This window comes from Berghia stephanieae, chromosome 1, assembly GCF_034508935.2.
Source record: "Berghia stephanieae isolate SIO BIC M18660-M18661 chromosome 1, UCSD_Bste_1.3, whole genome shotgun sequence".
Lineage (NCBI taxonomy): Eukaryota > Metazoa > Mollusca > Gastropoda > Nudibranchia > Aeolidiidae > Berghia > Berghia stephanieae.
Genome location: NC_088360.1, coordinates 137,271,854 through 137,293,026, shown reverse-complemented (window position 1 = coordinate 137,293,026; position 21,173 = coordinate 137,271,854). Strand labels below are relative to the sequence as shown.

General features: G+C 33.9%; 2 protein-coding genes across 3 annotated transcripts in view; one reads left to right on the top strand and one right to left on the bottom strand.

The window, feature by feature from the left end:
- LOC144963030 (uncharacterized) overlaps positions 1-7,640 on the bottom strand; it is a 13,258-nt gene extending 5,618 nt beyond the window's left edge. The window contains exons 1-9 of the mRNA XM_078896621.1: positions 7,560-7,640; positions 6,492-6,636; positions 4,291-4,332; positions 3,523-3,749; positions 2,584-2,667; positions 2,235-2,287; positions 1,273-1,338; positions 901-1,075; positions 132-261 (exon numbers count right to left, since the gene is read on the bottom strand). Of these exons, the coding sequence (XP_078752747.1) occupies positions 132-261; positions 901-1,075; positions 1,273-1,338; positions 2,235-2,287; positions 2,584-2,667; positions 3,523-3,749; positions 4,291-4,332; positions 6,492-6,636; positions 7,560-7,640 (1,003 nt within the window). The remainder of the gene's footprint in view (positions 1-131; positions 262-900; positions 1,076-1,272; positions 1,339-2,234; positions 2,288-2,583; positions 2,668-3,522; positions 3,750-4,290; positions 4,333-6,491; positions 6,637-7,559) is intronic.
- On the top strand, positions 154-20,642 carry LOC144963319 (ribosome-releasing factor 2, mitochondrial-like). Of its 2 annotated transcripts, XM_078897251.1 has the most exons (12): positions 154-273; positions 2,082-2,192; positions 8,966-9,175; positions 11,050-11,178; positions 12,070-12,150; positions 12,849-13,642; positions 15,324-15,456; positions 16,333-16,508; positions 17,620-17,776; positions 18,402-18,596; positions 19,505-19,671; positions 20,278-20,642. In XM_078897251.1, exons 3-12 carry the CDS (start codon positions 9,001-9,003, stop codon positions 20,551-20,553), a joined length of 2,283 nt encoding a protein of 760 aa, XP_078753377.1. In that variant the 5' UTR covers positions 154-273; positions 2,082-2,192; positions 8,966-9,000; the 3' UTR covers positions 20,554-20,642. The 2 variants fall into 2 exon arrangements, with proteins under 2 accessions (XP_078753377.1, XP_078753376.1); XM_078897250.1 differs by lacking the exons at positions 154-273; positions 2,082-2,192 and having other exon boundaries at positions 8,121-9,175.
- The last annotated feature ends 531 nt before the right edge of the window (positions 20,643-21,173 follow it).

The window sequence follows — 21,173 nt, the reverse complement described above, 5'->3', positions numbered from 1 at the left end:
TTTCAAAACATTTTCTTTTCCATGCTTCCCTTTTGTTTTCACATTTATGTATGACATAAGCCGACCTTTTACAATGAAAATAAGGATATAATTATAATATTGAAAGAAAGATACTGTTGTTTGTTCCTCACAGCTCGTGCCTATTATCCTCATCGAAGATTTGAATTCATCAGAGGGCAGTAAAACTTCTGGTGTAATTTGGAAATGCAAGCAAAACTCTAGCATATCAACTGGCACATAGTTGGAATCGTATACCTGTGTCTGCAGAATTATGTAAGGATTTGCTTGTTTATTTTTTGTTATGGAAGACTAATGGATATGTAAATTTAATATTTTCTGTCTGAAAATGTTAAGATTATAATAACACCATTTGTGGCCCACCGTCTCCGAAGGGTATTATGTAGGGATGAATAAAACCAGTAAGAGTGAATTTGCGATTAGAATAGTACAAAATATGAACTTTTCTAAAATAAATAATAGAAATTTACCCCAGGTTTCATAATTTGTGGCTATAGATTCTATTTTTAGCCCCTAGTTCATCCCGACATAATACCGCTTTAGGACAATGGGTCACAATTATCAAATTCAAGTTTCTTTAATCTTTGAGAAAAATGATAACCAGCCAAAATCTCATCACAAATAAAAGAAAAGGAAAAATAGTCGAAAGTATAGATAGAACAAATTGACGTCACTCAGCTTTGTTATCATTTTTAGCTCACCATTTTTATGAGTAGTTCTCACTAAATTATATCAATCAGACTATAAACATTCAAGATTACACATAGTTTTGTGCGTTGGTACATTATATCTAACTGGTGAATGTTATGAGTATTTTACCTACATGCATAACATCAATAAATTGGATTAGTAAGAACGAGTAAAACTAATGGAAAAGGATACGAATATTTCTCCACTATTCTCATTTGACCTTTTCTCACTTTCCGAGATGTTACTCGTGAATCTTGGAAGGAATATCAGGCTACAGAACACTTTGGGGAAAGTGTCGTCGACGCATGCATAAAATGTTTTCAAAGGAGACGTATCACATTCGGGTAAAACATCCTCCAATAATGCTCTGAGAAGAAGCAAAATACAAAACAGAATATACCACTATGTTTTTTAATTGTTCTATATCATATGTATAACCCCAAAACCTCAAGATTCATCAATTTTGATCTAATGATAAGATTTCAGGAAAATCATCTTTAATGAAATACTTATTATGTCATCAACAAATGAAGCAAAGGGCTTAGAAATTTAACATGGTCCTACCTGTGGTTGTATAGTTTTGAAAGAGAAGACACCTGGAGAGAGTTGCAAGGCAGATGCTCAATATTTCTGAAAGAAAAATGAAATTGTACATAGCTTTCCTCGAGAGAAAACTAGTAATTGCCAAATTGCCATCAAAAATTGATACCCAAAAAAAAAAGAGAAAATATAAGAATACAACTCAATAAATCCAACTTTAACAAAACAAAATAGAGGTGCAGCAGAATTCTAACAAGTCGAAAAATCAAATTATGGCATTTCTAGGAAACCATTGGCCTTAACAAACAAAATTAACAATTATTAAAGCTATAAAATGCTATGATTATGACATAGGTAAACAAAGCTATAAGATGCATGTCATATGTTGGTACATAGTTTCTCTTTACTGTATCAAAAGTATAAAATTGCATTAAAAGTTTTGTGTTTGTTTTTTTATCAATCTGTACATGTTTACTGTGATTTTTAGAAAATGATTAAAAGCAGTTACTTATTGTAATATATATGTGCAGACACTCTAACAAATTCAAGCTCAAAACGCAAAAGGCCAAATAACCCCCCCCCCCCCCCCCTTTCCTCCCCCCCTTCCCCCCCCCCCTCCCCTCGTCCCTCCCCCCCCCCCCCCCCCCGCCGCAACCACATTCCACTACAATATCACACACACATGTACACACAACACACCTACACGCACACACACACATACAAACACACACACACATACACACACACACACACACACACACACACACACACACTCATAATATAAACATGAGAGCACATCACAATACACATCAAAACTAATCACCACTACACAGAGAAACAACTTTAGTTTGGAGTTTTCTACGGACATGACAGAATGGATTATGCCGACTGATGAAGTGTGAACTAAAGGAAAAACACAGAAACGAGTCGTCTCGGCAAAAAATGTGAGTGAAAATTTACATTATATATATATATATATAGCTTACCCTAAATCTAAGTCAACACCTTGGATTCCCTCCAATGATAAACATACAACCACCTGAAGGTAAAAAAAGATACATGAATCATCTATCCTTGCCATAAGAAATGAAAAATTATAAATTTAATCAGAGTTGTTATCTATATAGTTGACAATATTACTTTTTGGGATAAAACTTACAGCTTTAGAAATAATAAAACTCTTCAAAATCTTAAAATATGAACCTAAATTCAAAATTAAAATCAACATACAAATATTCAATTATTACCTTTAAAAAATGAGTTAATTATCACCCTTCATTGACTATAAAATGACTATAAAACAACTATAACTTGTAACATTAGAAGATTTCTTACAAAAGGGTTCAATATCTTGAAGCAGCACAAAAGACGAGACATGGACTGGACCTCGTTAATCAATACCGAAGCTTTCATAAATATCTGTAACCAAAGAACATCATAATTAATATCATCAGTTTGCAAAGGAATCGGAAGGGGAAATACATCAAACACTATGGCATGTATACATCCATATCTCTAAACCATTAGGAGAATGTGTTTTTGTCATTGATTTTGTCCTCTAGTTGTGCCCAACACAGTGAACACCATGATGGGGACAATTCACGTGAAACGATATTATTTCAAAGAGTTTGATGACGCTACGTGTGAATAAAATTCACAAAACCCACTTTACACAACAAATAATAAGCCTCAATACAAAGATGCTGGTCCCAAATAAGTGGGTCTTTGTCATTTTTACTCAGTCACTGAATTTTGTAACAAATGCATTAATTCACTAAAGAACTGAACAAGTTTGTATGAAAGGTGTCAAACAAAGCAAGAAAGAAAAATGCATGAAAAAAACCCATCCCAAAAAAATCAGTGGACCCCGACTCGTGATCGAACCTCAGACCTTCTGATTACCAGTCAGACGTGCGACTGATTTTTTGGGATGGTTTTTTCTTGTATTTTTCTTTCTTGTTTTGTCTGGCACCTTTCATACACACTTGTTCTGTTCTTTATCTGACACTGGTGCCTGATCCTTAATTTCTTAATTTGATATTAATTCACTAGTACGGGAAATTACAAAACAGACATCGCAATGCACTTAAATGATATATATATTTAATTCAACTTATATTCCATCTCAGAAAGAAATGGCATATACTCAGAATAATAAACAATGGCAGACTATTTCACACCAAAAAAAAACTTTAAAAAACTTGAGCTTTTATATAGCGCAATATCCACCAAACATGCTCAAAGTGCTTTATAAATAATGTTTATATTTCAAACCCGAAGTTGTAGAACTAGATTATAATTTTCCAACGCAGTTTTCTTTGACAATGTCTCCTCTTGGATCTGGACCACTGTAGTGTTGTCCTCCTTTGTTGACATCCACAACACAAATGTTCTTGTGAGGTTTTGGTCATCACTGTCTGGGGTACGAACAGCCAAGTGACTCTCTTCCTCTTTCTTTTGCATATGTTGGACAAATTTGATCAAGTTTGAAGTTTTATTTTCTGTAAGAAACAAGAAAGAGCATTTTTATCTCACTGACAAAATGTGAACCGAGTTTCATTATTTTTATCATTATAAATAATTGCTATTGATATTATCATTATCATTTTTATTATTCTTCTTCTTCTTCTTATCATCATCATCATCATCATCGTCGTCGTCGTCGTCGTCTCATCATCATCATCATCATCATCATCACCATCATCATATTCATCATCATTTCATTTTTTATATTAATGTATTTATTTATGTATTTTTTTTTTTGATCATTAAAAATTCAGGAGGCAAGAGGGCTATGGGCATATGACATTGCGAGGACTTGGTTTAATGCCTCGCTTTTTCTTGGATAAGACGTTTAAATATAACGCTGATTTTGCTGCATTGTACTGAGGCTAATTTGTGTGTTATCTTGGTCATTTTTAGAAACAGATATGACAAAGTACTTCGTTGAATATGATATGCATTTCTATACATATGTGGTTTATTTAATTTTTTAAAAATAACTATAATTTAGTAAATCAAAAGAAGTCTAAGTTCTGTTACCTTTTAGGGATGAAATGATTGGAATGGCCAGATTACATTTCACTAAAAGATACAGAAATAAACACAACATATAAAAAAGTTTTTCCTTCATCAAAGATACATTTCTCATTTTCACTGTTAAAGAAAAGCCGAAGAGTAATTAACATCAACAAAAATTGAATTTAAAGTTGAAAATAAATATCTTATAAATAACCAAAGCCATTTAATGTTTTTAACGGATATTAAAGAGCATTTTAATTTTAAATCTTATTTTAAATTTTATTTATATATATATATATATATATATATATATAATATTATATATATATATATATATATATATATATAATATAATAATATATTTAATATATAATGTATATTTTGTATGCAAGTCTAAGGGATGTTTATATAACATAACATAACATATGGTATAGGGCAAAATAGGATACGATCCTTTGAATGCCCTTAATATTAATAGTAATGCCATAAATCTATTAATTAAAGATTACTATAATGATACCCGTGGTAATGATAGTTTCAACTTAAATGTACTCATGTATATGTGGTGTACAAACATATATCTTTTACCGTGACATGCAAAGTACACACACACACACACACACACACACACACACACACACATATACACTAGCATATAGAAGATAACCATAATAATATAATAATGCATAATATATACTTACAAGATTGAAAGCCATGTCAACAGCAGTGCAAACAAGTATTATTCGTCATATATAAATCTCACATCATATAATTCCCTGTCTACTAACACCTTGAAATAATCCATAGATTTTGCATTCTTTTTTTCACATTTCAAACTGTTCCATTTCTGAACTATACGAATACCGAACCAGTTTTGTCTTATGTTTGTTTTGCATCTAGAGACAAAAATCTTAAACTTGTCCCCTCTAGTAAAAGTAATATTAGAATATGAAAAGAAATCAGAAAAGTCTATCCTATCCATACCATGTACCAATCTATAAACCTGAATTAAATCCCCACGAATTCTTCTATATTTCAAACTGGGTAAGTCAAGAAATTCTAATCTTTCCTAATAAGATAAATACTGTATTGTATAAATTTTTTTGGTAGCTCTCCTCTGTAGGCTACACTTTCAATACTAATAGATTGTCTTTTATATAATGGGCTCCAGATGCAATTTCCGTATTCTAGAATTGGTCGAACGAGTGATTTATACAAATATAAAAATGTGGTTTTATCAAGACTTATAAAGGTTCTATATATTATTCCCATCATTCTGTTTGCCGCCTTACACAATTATCAATATGTACATCAAAATTCAAATGTGAATCAAAAGTAACTCCCACATCCTTTTCATAAGGCACAACGGAAAGTAGATTTGACATAGAAGTATTGGTAAAATAATTATGACTTGGATTATTTTTTCCTATATGTAATACTTTACATTTCGAAACATTAAAATCCAAATGCCATGTTGTAGACCATTTGAAAAGTGAAAATATATCATTTTGTAGAATGTTATGATCTTCAGTTGTACTATAGATCTTTGTATCGTCTGCAAACAGTTTGCAGGCTGAATTTATGCCACATGGTAAATCATTTATATATAAAAGAAATAAAAGTGGTCCCAATACGCTTCCTTGGGGTACACCGCTAATTGCATTCTTAAAATCCGACCCCACACCATTGACAATGACCCTTTGTATTCGATTATTAAGGAAGTCTTGAATCCAGTTGAAGATATTCCCTTTAAATCCATATGCTTTTAGTTTAATGAATAATCTCTCATGAGGTACAGAATCAAAAGCCTTGTGGAAATCAAGATAAACAATATCAATGCATTGATCACGATCAATTAACTTGGTAAAATCCTCCATCACCTGTAAAAGTTGAGTAATGCATGATCTCTTTGATCTATGCTGGTTATCGTTTAGCATCGTATGACTTTCGAAAAAGTCCATTATTCGGTCTTTCAAGATAGACTCCATAACCTTACAGAGTATGTATGTTAAGCTGATGGGTCTATAGTTTGCAGCATCTAGTTTGCTGCCCTTTTTATATTTTTATCATTTTCATCTGTGAGAATATATATAAAAATTAAATAACTTTTTTCGCGCGTGAGTACGTCCTGACAATGTAGTCATGCCATGTCAATGTTTAATAACATTTTAAATTACAGTTGATTCTCAGTGAAACATCAACATCATGATAAATTTACAAACCTTTGACAGTGAAAACTTCTAATTCATCTTTTCCTTCTTGACTCTTCTTTTTTACATGTACAGAGAGCTCTAGCTTCTCAACACTATTGGAGGCGGTTGCTTCCTTTTCTTTGTTTTTGTGGAAACCATAGATGAGACCTAAAATCTTCAGATCATATAAAAAAATCTATTTCAGTTTTATGTTTCCAATTAATTCATCTTTTCTTGTGTCATCTTTTTGTCCCCCACTCATTGTTCACAAAATTTATGTCCCTCAGTCTATAAAAAAAACAAACGTTTTAGTACCTTTGTACCTTTCCAAACCTTTCAACAATATGTAGCTTCTTATGTTCTTAATTTTAAAGGTGAAATTGCATATATAAATTAATTTGAATATAATATAATACATATTATTTTACCACAATATCATATCTGGATATTGTGAATAAAACCGTTATGTCAAATAAAACCAAAATAGTTTATTTGGCAGGTTCATTGATCAAGGACATAGCTGTCGCTGTCAGGGTTATAATTTCAATATACTTTCCATATTAGAAGGTTTAATTCGTTTGCTAGATAGCTACTTTTGTATTTTTTTTTTTTTAAAAAACCGTATTCAGGTGTAAAATGAGTACCTGGCCGTTAACAGCGTTGTCTCTGTCCAAAAAAAAAATTGTAATGTCTCCTAACAGGCATCATGTCCCGTCCAAAATGTTAAATGTTGCTGTTGGCCAGGGACCCCTTCTTGTAAGCGCTTTGAATGAGCACGTTTAGTGGATATTGCACTCTATATAAAAACTCATTTTAAAATATTATTCTTGTCTAAAATATTAAAACGCGATTTTTGTTTTGAGTAGGGGAATGGTAAGGAAGGGTAATGTGTCTGATTGTCATCAATAACGTATATATACAAAATCAATAAACTGGTCTCATTTGAAGTTTGGAAGGTAAACAAGCCACGATGGTTGAATGAACTGGAACCCCAAATGTTGATCAAATTATGAATGTGAATAGAGTTCTTGTAAATATTTTCATTTTAAGTCACTCCCCGGAGTTCCAAATTTTGTTAGTGAAAACGTTTTAAATTACCTCTCTCACGCTGCTACATAATGATATTTGCTCATGCTCATGCTGAGGACTTGGTTCATACTCGAATATTCCACTTGCCATGAAACGAGCAAAACTGATTCAAATTTGTGTTTGTAGACTCCTTCTATTGTATCTATATAATTCGAAGGATAAAATCGTCAGTGTAAAATACGAGTCTACAGAAAAGTTCTATTTTGTAATGTTATGTTTTATGTTGTCCGTCTATAATTCAAATACAAAAACCGCTGCCTTACTTCCCGACCCAGGTTACTAAGATACCTGCATCTTTCTTGTCACTTATAGCGAAGCAAAAACAAATGTTTCGTCTGCTAGATTTTAAAATTCTTAATGTAGTATTTTGATTTCATACAAAACAAAACAATTGTAGCAAAACCGAAGTATTTTACATTGATGCTGTATATATTTCCATACACTGTGTTACATCCTCTATTTTGTTGTCATATTAGATAAATTAATTTTAAAATGTAACTTATTTCATTTCAAGACAAAAATAAACGATATAATGGTAAGTTTTGTTTTGTACCTAATACGCCCTGGTACATTTTAAAAAGTTTAATGAAAGATGGCGTCCTCCATGTCGAATATTGACAACAACAAAGTCTGGCCTATATAGCAATCTTGTTCATGGCTTAATATGAATATTGGTTTCCATCTCATAGTGTTTATTCAATGATGAACATGGAAATAGAATCTATGTTCAACGTTTATTGTTCAACTATTATTAAGTCGTAGAGGGTCGTCGCGTCATCTCAAACTCACTCAGCAGTGTCGTCAATCAGTGACTTTCTTGAAGTTGAAGTTGAGGACTGGCAACTGGCATTCATTCATGGATCCCGGTGAAGTTTGGGGTCAGAGAGACTAATTTATCCCTCCTGTTTTACTCGCATTTGATTCATAATGGGATAATCTCCTTATAAATATAATTAATGACAACTTTCATGACTTTTTGATCATTGCCTCTTTCACTTTCATCCCGAATGAATGACCTTGTTCTTGTGAACTTGTACTGTACTTGTTGACAATTAAAATTAAAACGTTTTTTCTGGCTTAAATTCCACATTCGTCAATGTCTAATAGTAAATATACTGACTTGCTCACCTGGAGTTAAAGTGATATTTATCCAAAGAAAACAAATTATCTATCTACATTAGACAAGAACAACGACATGTTTCCAATAATTTTACCAATTTAGATTTGCAATCGAGATACAGCGGTGCCGTCATCTTTGCCTGAAGATAGTAAATTTTATAAAAATTCCACCTCTAATTTAAGCTATAACTATATCATTTCAAACGTGAGATAACTGTTTCATTGTGTTCAAATCTCAACCGTCATGGCTCACTTTGTCAGAATAAGAACGAATCTATTTTGGCCACTGTATTCAGTTTACAAGCATGGGTCCTCTGTCTCATCTGCATGGATGGATTCACTTGTGTCACGATGCAACTTCCACACTGGATGTCGATATTTTGTCCAACATGGGCATGAGTCAATGGAGAAGACTAGAAATATTGGTATCATTGCCCATATCGATGCTGGCAAAACTACGACGACGGAGAGAATGCTCTACTACTCAGGATTTACCAGACATTTAGGTATTTTTTTTAGGGCAACATTTATTTTCATTTAAATTTTAACAAATTTATTTCGTGCTTCCACCCCCCCCCCCCTCCCCCTTATTACGCATATTAAAAAAAATCTCAAGTCAATGCACTATCCACACCTACATCAAAGTAGTCCTTTAGAGCCATTTGGCCCATCGAGCCAAGGTTTTTCTCGGTTTCTATAGTGTGAAATGGACAATAGCAAATACTCGCTATCCTTTCTGTGGATAGGAGGCCTGTCTATCACCAAGTACTTTCTATCAGATCTAACCAGCTACTCAATCACTGTTAGGTGTTTAGAGGGATTTGAAAAACATCTTAACTTCACACCCCCGCCCCCCCCCCCCCCCCCCGGATTGATCTCCGTCCTCTTTGTGTTTGAAGCAAGTGCTCTACCAACTGAGCTATCGGGACCCCCAAAGTATAGCAAAGTATGGTTTCATGATTTTTTTTTTATGATATTGACTTGGAAGTGAATGACAAAATCTGGAGAACTATGCATTGTTAGAATGTAATAATTTATTTAAGTATGAAGGAAAATCATTTATCTAATTTATCACGTTTTTGATATTAAAATTGCTGCCTTCCCTGCCTAATAAAGACATATCAACAATGTTTATCGTGGCTCTTCATCAGGAACGAGGTCTTAAAATAATTGCAATACAGTAGAGCATGCCTATAGCGGGACTTTTGGTCCCAGCAGAAAAATCCCGCTGTAGGCAAGTTCCTGCTATAGGAAAAAATGTCCCAAAAATATACATAATTACCCCCCTTGAATGTCAATAAAACTAACGTGACCCATGAGCCTTGAAATGGACTATCTTTGGTTCAGTGTTTGTTTTGGTGGGAGGTTTTTTGTGTGTTTTTTTTTTTTGGGGGGGGGGGTGGTTGTGTGTGTGTTTTTTTGTTTGTTTTTTTTTTGGGGGGGGGGGGGGAGATGGGATTTAGGCAGGAAGGACTACGATACGAAATATGAACGAGTGTGAGTGATGTGTATGCTTGAGCAGCAACAATTGCAATGAATGAGGAATTGCATAATAGTAATAATAGGGCTGATCTGGATTAACATGTACACACCACCGCGTGCGCACAAGCCTCTTCTCTCTAATTGGCCAAGGGCTTTACACACAGCGTCCTCATGTGGAACGCATCTCTTTTAAATCGGGTTGCCCAACTTAATTAATCATCGCAAGACTGACCAATCAACGCATATAAAGGAAATAGAGCGAGCGGCAAAAGAAGTGAGGGTAGACACGAGAGGTGTGTGTGAAGACACGAGCGAAATGGTAGACGGAGGCGTGTGTGTTAGTCCTGGGTGGCGGGAGAGAGCCCAGTCTACGTCACTCGCTGAGTTGCGGCGCATACAGCTGGCTCAATTTTTCCCGCTGTAAGCAAGTTCGGGCCTTTCCTTGACCCGCTAAACCCAAGCACAGGTAATTGAATTTATATCGTAAAAAAAAGCAGGGTTTGTGTAAGGTCCCGTTGTAGCGATGGTCCCGCTGTAGCGGGTGCCGCTATGGTCATGTTCTACTGTATGTGGTTTCTCAAAATTTCCGAAAATGTCTTTATGGTTTTCTTAGACTGTTACATGATGTAAAGATGCCACTTTTCCAGAAATATAGATGATTCCAGAAATAATAAACACCCAATTTAATTTTGGACACTTTTCTCTCCCTATTTAATGGTTGTGAGGCACTCGAAGGATTCACAGCTTCTTATGTGTGAATGAAAATCTGTTGCTGCATTCTAACCTTTTAAAACAGATAAAGGATTTTTAGTATGCATAATGACATAACACATAACTCGTTTGATTTTTTTGGTTTCATTTTACATTTTTGTATTTGTTTTTTCCCATTGCAATCCAGGTGATGTGGATGATGGCAACACAGTGATGGATTATATGGAACAGGAGAGAGATAGAGGAATCACAGTCACTTCTGCAGCTATCACATTTGAATGGCATAGACATAAAATCAACCTAATTGACACACCAGGTGAAAGTGAAAGACTCAATTTTGTAACATTTTAAAGCGCAAATCTTGAAGAACAAAAGGATTGCAATTCAAAATTATGTATGAACTAATTTACAAAAATAAATATATAAGCTTAAAAAAACACAAAATGCTAAGCTAAGCACATAATTTTTTTGGACTCAAAATCAAAACCCTTCTTCAGCCGATAACCAAAACAGTCAAAAGGTTAATACATCCTCATGAGATGTATTAACATTTTAAATGATTTTGTTATTAGCTGAAGAAGGGTTTTGAGTCCAAAACACGCCATGTTTAAGATTGTGTTCTTCTTTTTTAAGCTGTTATATTCATTTTTGTACATTGCTTTTTACAGTCCACAGCCTCTAGCTGCTAAATATTCAGTATGATTAATTCTTCTATACAAAATTTCGGTTGCTTCTTTTCACAAAACTTTCCAAAGGTTGGAAATGTAAAAAATTAATTTGAAAACTTTAATTTCTTAACTTCTCAAATCCCACACAGCATAATCCATAGTGGTATTCGGAGGAAGTTTCTTATAATTTATTGTTCCATACTGAGGAGTTTTAAGATAAAGTACTGATTGTGGAATGAAATTACTTTGCAAGTTATCATATCATAGAGACAGATACTGAGGTTTGTAAACTGGGAGTTTCGTTTACGAACATTACAGGCATAGCTAAAAATTAGGCACAAATCATTGGTTCTCAATGTTTTAAAATAAAACTGGTGGGGCTTACTTGTTTGTTTTGTCTTTATTATTTTTGTTGTTGTTCTTGTTAATGTTGTTGTTGTTATTGTATAATTTTATTTTCTTTGTAGAATTTGTAGTTATATCTTGTTGTCAATGCTAATGGTACAATCATTTCAATTTGTTTTTTGCTTTTTTTTCAGGTCATGTAGATTTCACTGTTGAGGTAGAAAGAGCTTTACGAGTATTAGATGGTGCCATAGCAATCCTTGATGCATCTGCAGGTCTGATTCTGATTCTGTCAAACTGTGTAATCAAATGACTCGGGTCATAAGGGTTTTATAGGCAAAGTTGTAATGAAATGATCAATATATTAATGTTGTTTTTTTAATTGTAGTATCAGCAATGATTTAAACAAGTGTTAAGAAATTTATATAGTGCATATCAACGGGTTTACCATGCTTAATGTGATTCATGAATTCACAATGCTTCATTTATTCCCCCAGCAGGCCATATCCAACCACTTTCTATTTCTAACTGTACAAGTTACTTGTTGGCATCCTTTTCATACTGATGCTCTTACAAAATTCATCATTACATGTAACCAAGCACTAATCGATATTTCTTATTGTAATTGGATTTTTTTTTTTTTTTTTGTTTTTTGGTTTTTGTATGTTTTTATATTTTATTTTATTTTTTATTTTTTTTTTGGGGGGGGGGGGGAGTTTTTGTTGTTTGTCTGTTTTTTTTTTGTTTGTTTTTTTTTGGGGGGGGGGGGGGGGGGGGAAGCGGGGTTAAAATGGTTAGTGCTCCAGTTACCACCAATACTGGGAAAAATTGTGATTTCAAAGAAATTAAGACTCAGTTTTAATGGGATAAATCTGTTACAGGTAGATTAGTCTTTGAATTGTGTTCTTTTAAAAAAACACTCAGTATAATATTTGTAATTGATCAATACTATTTCTCTTCATAATTATTTCAGGTGTTGAAGCTCAGACTTTAACAGTGTGGAGACAAGCAGACCGTTATCATGTTCCTCGATTAGTTTTCTTGAATAAAATGGACAAGCCTGGGGCTTCTTTGAATCTTTGTTTAGTATCTCTAAAGGAAAAATTCCACATAGAGCCACTAGTGTTGAATATTCCTATTTTTAATGATCATACATTCATTGGTGTTCATGATCTTGTCAATATGGAGACTGTCATATGGAATGATATGAAAAGCTCAGATGGTTCTCAGTTTCAAAGACAGTTAATGTCAGACAGAGATAGAGATGAAATGTTAAAATTTAGAGCAGATTTGATTGGAAAATTAGCTGATTTTGATGAACGCATAGCCGATTTAGTTTTATGTGATGCCGATATTGCAGACTTCACTCCACATGACCTTACATCAGCTATCAGAAGAGCAACAATTCAACAGAAAATAGTCCCTGTTCTGTGCGGAAGTGCCTTAAAGAATAAAGGTGTTCAACCATTACTCGATGCAATCAACTTTTACTTGCCAAGTCCAAAAGATATAAATTACGGATTTGCTGATTACTATGGAACCGACTTATGCGCCCTAGCATTCAAAGTCATTCATGACAAGCAAAGGGGTCCCTTAACATTTGTCAGAATTTATTCAGGTATATTGAAAAGTGGTTCGAATGTTTACAATATCAACCGTTCTTACCCTGAGAAAACTAATCGGCTTCTTCAAGTCTACGCCGATGATCTGCATGATCTCTCAGAGGCTGTTGCAGGAAATATTATCGCTATTGCAGGGTTGAAGCAGGTAGGTTTCTAAAATTGAATTTATACCCAAATCGCATGCCAATGAATTGGTTAAAAACTCTATCATAATAGACTACAGCTATTGCTGTTTGCCTCATTTTATCCCTTGAATTTAAGTACTTGTGGAAGAACAAAAAACATGGCAATGATTAATCACAAAACTTTGAATTTGTTCACAGATATTAGTTTGTTTTGGGTTTGTTTGTTTTTTTTACCAGTGTTGCTTTTATTTAAATCTATAATATAAACTGCCCTTATATTAATTGTATGAATTGGAGTTTGTTTTTTTAAATATCAACTTGTTAGTTTAATGATTTATAGATTATATGCAAATCAATTGGATTTATACAAGCTCAGCCAATTTACACTAGGGCACCGATAGCTCAGTTTGTAGAGCACTCACTTAACATTGGTTAGAGATCAATCCCAGGTGAAGTTGAGATTTTCTCTGACCCCCTGTCCACCCAGCATTGATTGGGTAGCTGTGTCAGGTAGATCTGGCAGAAAGTATTTTGCTATAGCCTAGTATCCTGAATATGAATCTGAAGGTTACTCGTAGTCATCTCAATTCTGAGTATTTGTAATCGAGGGCAGAGAGAGTTGTTGAACGTGACTGCCATCGTTGGTGTTTAGGCTGAGGAATTTTGATAATCTTCGCTTAAAGGTTTCTAAATCACACATGATTTGGGAGGAGCGTTCCAGTCTCCTTTCAAAAGGATAGCAAGTATTTGCTATATTGTTCATTTCATACTATATGAACCAAGGAAAACTCCTGCTTCATGAGCCTAATGGCTTTAAAGGCCTTTTTTGTTGTTGTTGAAATGTTACATACAATATGTTCTCTCACAATTAACTGGTCCATCATAAGACCTGTCATTTCATCCAGGTGCTTTTTCCTCAAAACAAAGTAAGGTACATAATTTAAGATTGCCAGAAGAGAATAATTATTTGAACTTTAACTTCTGCAGTCACTTTGTACAGACCAGCCGTCTTTAAGCACACTGTCATAAAGCACAGTTCTGAGTAAAACACGCTAATTGCGCCTTACCAAATTTTTGCAATATAAACTACATGCCTTTAAGCACAGTAACTTCGGCTTCAGGCACGCTTATTACAAGACCGTATCTGATTCTGATTGTTAATTGTTATTGTTATCCATTCCCTTTCATGGTCCTTTGTACAAGTGTGAGAAAAAGAGATTGGAAGAAGGCGAGTGAGGAAGAGAAAAGCAGGCACGTACACGCACACACACACACATGCGCACAAGCACGTTTAGACTACACACAGTCACACTAACCAAACAAAGGAAAATGATTTATGAAATTTAATTCATGGAAATTTTTGGATTATTTTAATTCAAACTCAAGCACGCTTAAGCCTCCTCCTGATGACCGTGCTTAAAGGTGGCATGGACTGTATATGGAAGTTTTTTGCATACTCATGAAATATCGTCATTGATTTCACATTCTATGTAGTTACAAGGTTAGCTCAATTTTAAATCCAAGTGATTACTGAACAATTGTAACATGCACTCACACACACACACACACACACACACACACAAATAGGCACACCTAACACACACAAACTTATATTTAATTCATAAATACTACTAATGCCTTTAAGAGAGAATTGTTCAATGATGTTGTCAACATTAACTTGATTGTTTTATATTACCTCAGACCTTCACTGGTGATACAATCACATCCAGTCAAAGGATTGCCAAAGAAGCAGCCCATTTGTACAGGAGGAAGATAGGAACAAATCAAGACGTTGAGATTGATTTGAAGAAGACCGGAGATGAAGTATTAGATGGTAAAGGAAAATTCCTATAAATATTGGAATCTTCATATTAAATAATTTTTATTTAAAAATGTCATGGGCCGGTACTCTGCTGGTCGTTGATTAAAAAATTACACCCTTCCACGTGGCATCTTTAGATTTTGCCTAGAATTCCATGAAGGAATGTAGTTATGTAGAAAATCTATCAATCAAATGTCTGATATTAACAGGATTTACCCATGTTGTCCAAAGTGAGCAAATTGGGGGTTAATAATCTTCCCCATGGAAAAATATAAAGTTCCTGAAGTGGAGCTTGAACCCAGGACCTTCTGGGTCATAGTGCAATAAATATAAAGAAAGTTCCTGAAGTGGAGCTTGAACCCAGGACCTTCTGGGTCATAGTGCAATGCCTTAACCTTCAGCCACTTCATCCCCAGGTCGCTGGTTAGAATAAGTAAAACAAGTGAGTAAAGGTAATTGAGAGATCTTTGAATTATGAAATTCTTTAAGGTTTAGAGCTTTTTACTATTCCATTTTCAAGGACCATAGCCCATGAGTATAATGTTTCAATTTGGGTAGTAATTATACTTTGTCATAGAATTACAGGAGTAACGAAAGAAAATTGATCTGACAACTTTGATAATTAGGTATTTTGCTAAGAAGAGAAGGCACACATTTTTGATTGCTATAGCTTTTTGAATTGCAGATGACATTAATTCTAATAGAATAGATGCTTTATAAGCTTAAAATGTCTTTTCCAAATAACATTTTCTGTTCAGATTATCTGTGGTCCAATCCTCAGTCGAGGAAGGCTGAATTTTTAAGAAATGTTTTTCTTGTATTTTTCTCTATGCTTCAGCTAATGCTGTATAAACACATTTTCAAATTTTGTTTACTTTGCCATTGCAGATGACGAAATAGATGAAGAAAGAGACACTTTGACGACTGATATGATTCCAATTCTAGCAGGCTTGAGAGTGCCAGACCCTGTCTTCTTCTGCTCCATTGAACCATCCTCTATCATGACACAAAAGGCTTTGGATGCAGCACTGGTGAATCTGCAGAAAGAGGACCCTAGTCTCAAGGTCTGTCTACATTACGCAACACTGTCTTTAAGATTTAAAGTTTTGATAAATGTTATGAGGACATTAATAATAGCACTATAACTCGAAAAATATCATCCAAAAATATCAAACTTTAAGAGCTTAAATTCCATTGGCTATTAAATTAGAAATACATACCCCTAAAAGAAAATTACTTTTTTCATCAAAATTTCCTATCTTTTTTGGGGGCTAAACTATGTATTGGTGTTAATAAGATTTCAAGACCCTATAAAGTCCGTTAAGTTTGAAAGTGAAAGTCTGTAACGGTAAGTTTGTTTATCTGAATACATGAATGTAATGTTCCTGTAAGGCACCCTGAGCCTCAGCTTATTATAAAATGGGATAAAGTATTTATCATTATTATATTATTATTATTATTATTATTATTATTATTATTATTATTATTATTATTATTATTATTATTATTATTTTATTATTATTATTTGCACATATTTCTTGCTTCTTGCCTGCCTAGAAGGAAAACCACTGTAATTGATAGTGAGTGCAATTGCTCATTATGTATTAAGTTTGAATTCGATGAGTGATTTATGGTTGTTTTATCGTTGATATCTTGTAAGTTATGTCTTACTAATGCATATCAGATATTTATCACTGTGACTGTGATAGGGCACCAAAGACCACACTATTGGCTTTAGTTAGCTCCTTTTAGGTATTTTATTGTATTGTATTGTATGTCTTCTTTGGTGAACATCACTTAGGTATTCAAAATCAGAATTAAGAGAAAAATATAACTTCATCATGATGACTTTTACTTTTAAGTCTTCAGACTCATGAAATCAAAAATTTATTCTTGTTTATGTCTCTGGGTATGATGCTGTTCTGTCGCAAGTAACTTTTAACCGGACCTTAGACTAACAGTGCCATTAAAAAAAAACAACAACAAAAAAACTAGTAATCCAGCAAATGTCAAATTTAGATCATTCTCTTTTCTTAAATCTGGTGCACTGCTTGCTGCACTCCGTAGAAAGTTAATACATTAATATATCAGTTTGATAAATTCGGATTTTTCTTGATGTTAAAATTCATTAATTCTCTCTTTCTTTTCTTTTTCTTTATCACTATCTTATTCCAGGTGGATGTAAATGCAGATACTGGTCAGACAGTTTTGTCTGGGATGGGTGAACTTCATTTGGACATCATCAAATCTCGTTTAGAGAAAGAATACAAGTTGGATGTTGATCTTGGTCCCTTGCAAATTGCTTACAGGGAAACTATAGAAAAAAGTGCAGGTATACATTGAGACTGTGTTTATTATGTTGGTACGTGCAATGGTAAATCATGTTAACACATGGAACGTTAGTAAGTTAGAGCTTGATAGGATATGAAAGTGGTCATGTGTCACTGGTATGAGCCCTGTTTCAGGCATTTTCTGTTGTTTGTTTTTTCGTTTGAGCAAGATTATTAGGCCCCAATTTGCTCACGTGGGAAAAGAAGGGTGAATGATATCAGAATCAGATGTTTAATGGATTTTCTATATATTCCTTCATAGAATGCATAGGGAAAACAGGAGGGCGTGATTGTATGGGTTTTTAAAATCTATTTAAATATACTAATAAAAAAAATAAAAAGGCAAATTATGAAAAATACGGTAAAATCTGTTTGACCACATTCAAAGGACTTGCAAATTACTTTTTATTTCAATAGTACGTAAAATGGGATCATTTTTTTAAAGCGTTTAATAGTGCTTTATAAATTATAACTTTGGATTGTTGGTTTGTTCACAGTGACAAAGAGGAAGAACAGAATTTACAAGGTATCAAATTGCTATGAATTTTTTTTTATCATGTTGTTCAGAATTTGCATTTTAACTGATTTTCCTTTTGTTTTTAATGTTTTAAAAAAAATATTCTCAAGATGTTTCAGAGACTCTAGAGAAACACTTGAGTGGCAAACAGCAATTCGTCCACATTAGACTGTCGCTCCATCCGGATATGGAAAACAGAGAATTCACCCACGTCAACCTACAAAAATCTCCAGATCACCCACTTCATATCAAACCCAAAATCTTGAAGGCCATTGAAAATGGAATAAGATCAGGACTAAGCAATGGTAAAACTGCCCTATTACTTGTCTGATTTTGAGAAATGTGTTTGATCTTGTTGGTGGTTATGATTACCAGTGTTATGATTACCAGTGTTATGATTACCAGTGTTATGATTACCAGTGTTATGATTACCAGTGTTATGATTACCAGTGTTATGATTACCAGTGTTATGATTGAGCTTTAAAAATATTGAGCTTTTATATAGCACAATATTCTCCAAACATGCTCAAAGCGCTTTACAAGGGGTCCCTGGCCAACAGTAACTTTTAACATTTAGAACAGGACATGACACCTGGGAGGCGATATTTCAATTTTTTCAGACAGAGACAACGCTGTTAACGGCCAGGTACTCATTTTACACCTAAGTACGGTGAGAGAACGTGAGTAAAGAGCCTTCTCCAAGAACTCAACTATACGCAGAGCGAGGATCGAACCTTGGACCTTCCGATCCGAAAGCGAATGTCATACAATTAGACCACATAGCCGCACAATGATCATAGTTTTTCAATGTTTACCTATATAAATGTGTGTACCAAGATAAATGTGTTTAAGTTTCATAAAATTTATAGCAATCTGAATTAAATTTTTGTATCTAGGAAAAATCACGAACTTGTTATCTCATGTATAAAATCTTATGATTGTTTTTTTTTTTTTCATTATGTGTGTTAAAAATATATTTAAAGAAAAAGAAAACAAATGTTCACAAATTTTCTTGGTTAAATTCCCCCCTTCCTACCATTCTCTTTCCCTTCAAAGGTCAAAAGTGAGACATTGTTTATTGCCTTACTGATCCTCTTGGTCATAAATTATTATGTTTACTAACATTAGTATCAATAGCTCTCATAAATCACATTCAGTATCTATCCTTTTTAGACAGACATGTGATACAGTTTTTCACATTGTTTACTTGCAGGAAGCCTTCTGAATTTTCCAGTTATCCATGCAGCAGTGCATCTCCATGAATTTAGTACTCACTACCATACCACCCTTCCCATGATCACCGCCTGCGCATCCATGGCTGTACAAAAAGCTTTAAAACAGACAGATTCCATTCTTTTGGAACCCATGATGGCACTTGAGGTATAGTTATGAAAGTTGGAGTAATATTGATTGCTAACAAAAAAAGAACACTTTGTAGCATGTTGAGAAAGAGTGAAGGAATAATAAAATATTTTTTTACATATACACTCGACAACGGTTTCCTTAAACTCACTTGAATATCCAAACTTTTTTTCTTCTTTATTGTTTGCACAGTTTTTTTGACATTTTCTTTTTCTGCTTGTCCAGAGAGGTTCAAGAAACCATGCTTGAGAGTAGATCAGCTTAACTCTTTCCTTACAGACCTTTTTCAGGAAAACTTGATTTTTTTACACTCAAACAAAAGAGAAATAGTCTAAGTAGCTACTTATACATAATTTTTGTGTAGCATTACAAGCTTTACAAAACAAACATTTTTCAACAAATTTTGTGATGTACAACAGTTCTGATTAATAAAAATGTTGGTTGGATCGTAACAAATGTGACTATTTTCCTGTAGTTGGTACGGAGAGGGTTAAGGAGAAAATAGTAGCTTACCATACCTCTACCTATTCAGTGTCACCAACAGAAGTAAGTACGGTACTGTAAGTATCTTTTTTACAACACTTTGTTCAAATGATTATTTTTTTGTCTTTTTTTATTGAACAGGTGAACGTTGAGGAAAAACATTGTTCTCATGTATTGACAGACTTGTCACGGAAGAGGAGCCACATTTTAAACATAAAAGCTAGGCACAATACAAAAATAGTAGATGCTGTAACCCCCTTACAGGAGTTAATGGGATATTCCACTGACCTCCGTACCATTACTTCAGGCACTGCCACATGTACGATATCCTTGTCCCATTATGAAAAAGTTGGAGTGGAGGAGATGCAACGAGTAATTGAGAGAATTAGTGGATTTCATTCTCCATCTCTAAGCTGAAAATTTATGTTTGGCATGTGTATGCGTCTAGATTAGTAAACTTGCATTTTTAAGATAAATCAAAATAAATAAAATATCAACCCAAAAAATTAGACAGCCTCAACGTCTTCCCCATTTTTCTTTCTGCATTTTCTGTGTTTCGTTTAACATTATTTGCCCTTGCTTTCCAACATAGTGTCACAGATATGGTTTTGTTTTTAAGCGTTTTACGGCGCTGTGACACATTTAGACCATTTCAGCGCCATTAAAAAGGAAGAATGTGGGAAAGTTAAAAAAAAGTTATAGAATTACAAGTAAAGGTACCCAAGAAAAAGTAAGACAAAGGATATGGGTTTAAAAAGGGAGCAGATGAAGATTCCAAGAACACACTTGATATCAGTCAGTGTACTTAGTTTGAGATCACCTAAAACTAAAAGTCTCATCCAGACACCAGCACAGATCCCTCTGAGAGTGAGAGGAACACACTCAAATGTTTACAGAGTATATCCAAAACAGAGAACAACTACTCCTCCAGAAGCGCAGCATCAAACAACTCAAATATTAATTTACTGCATTGTTTTATTTGCATATTGTAAAGCGCCTCTGAGCACATTGTGGATCTAGGCGCTATATAAATTCAT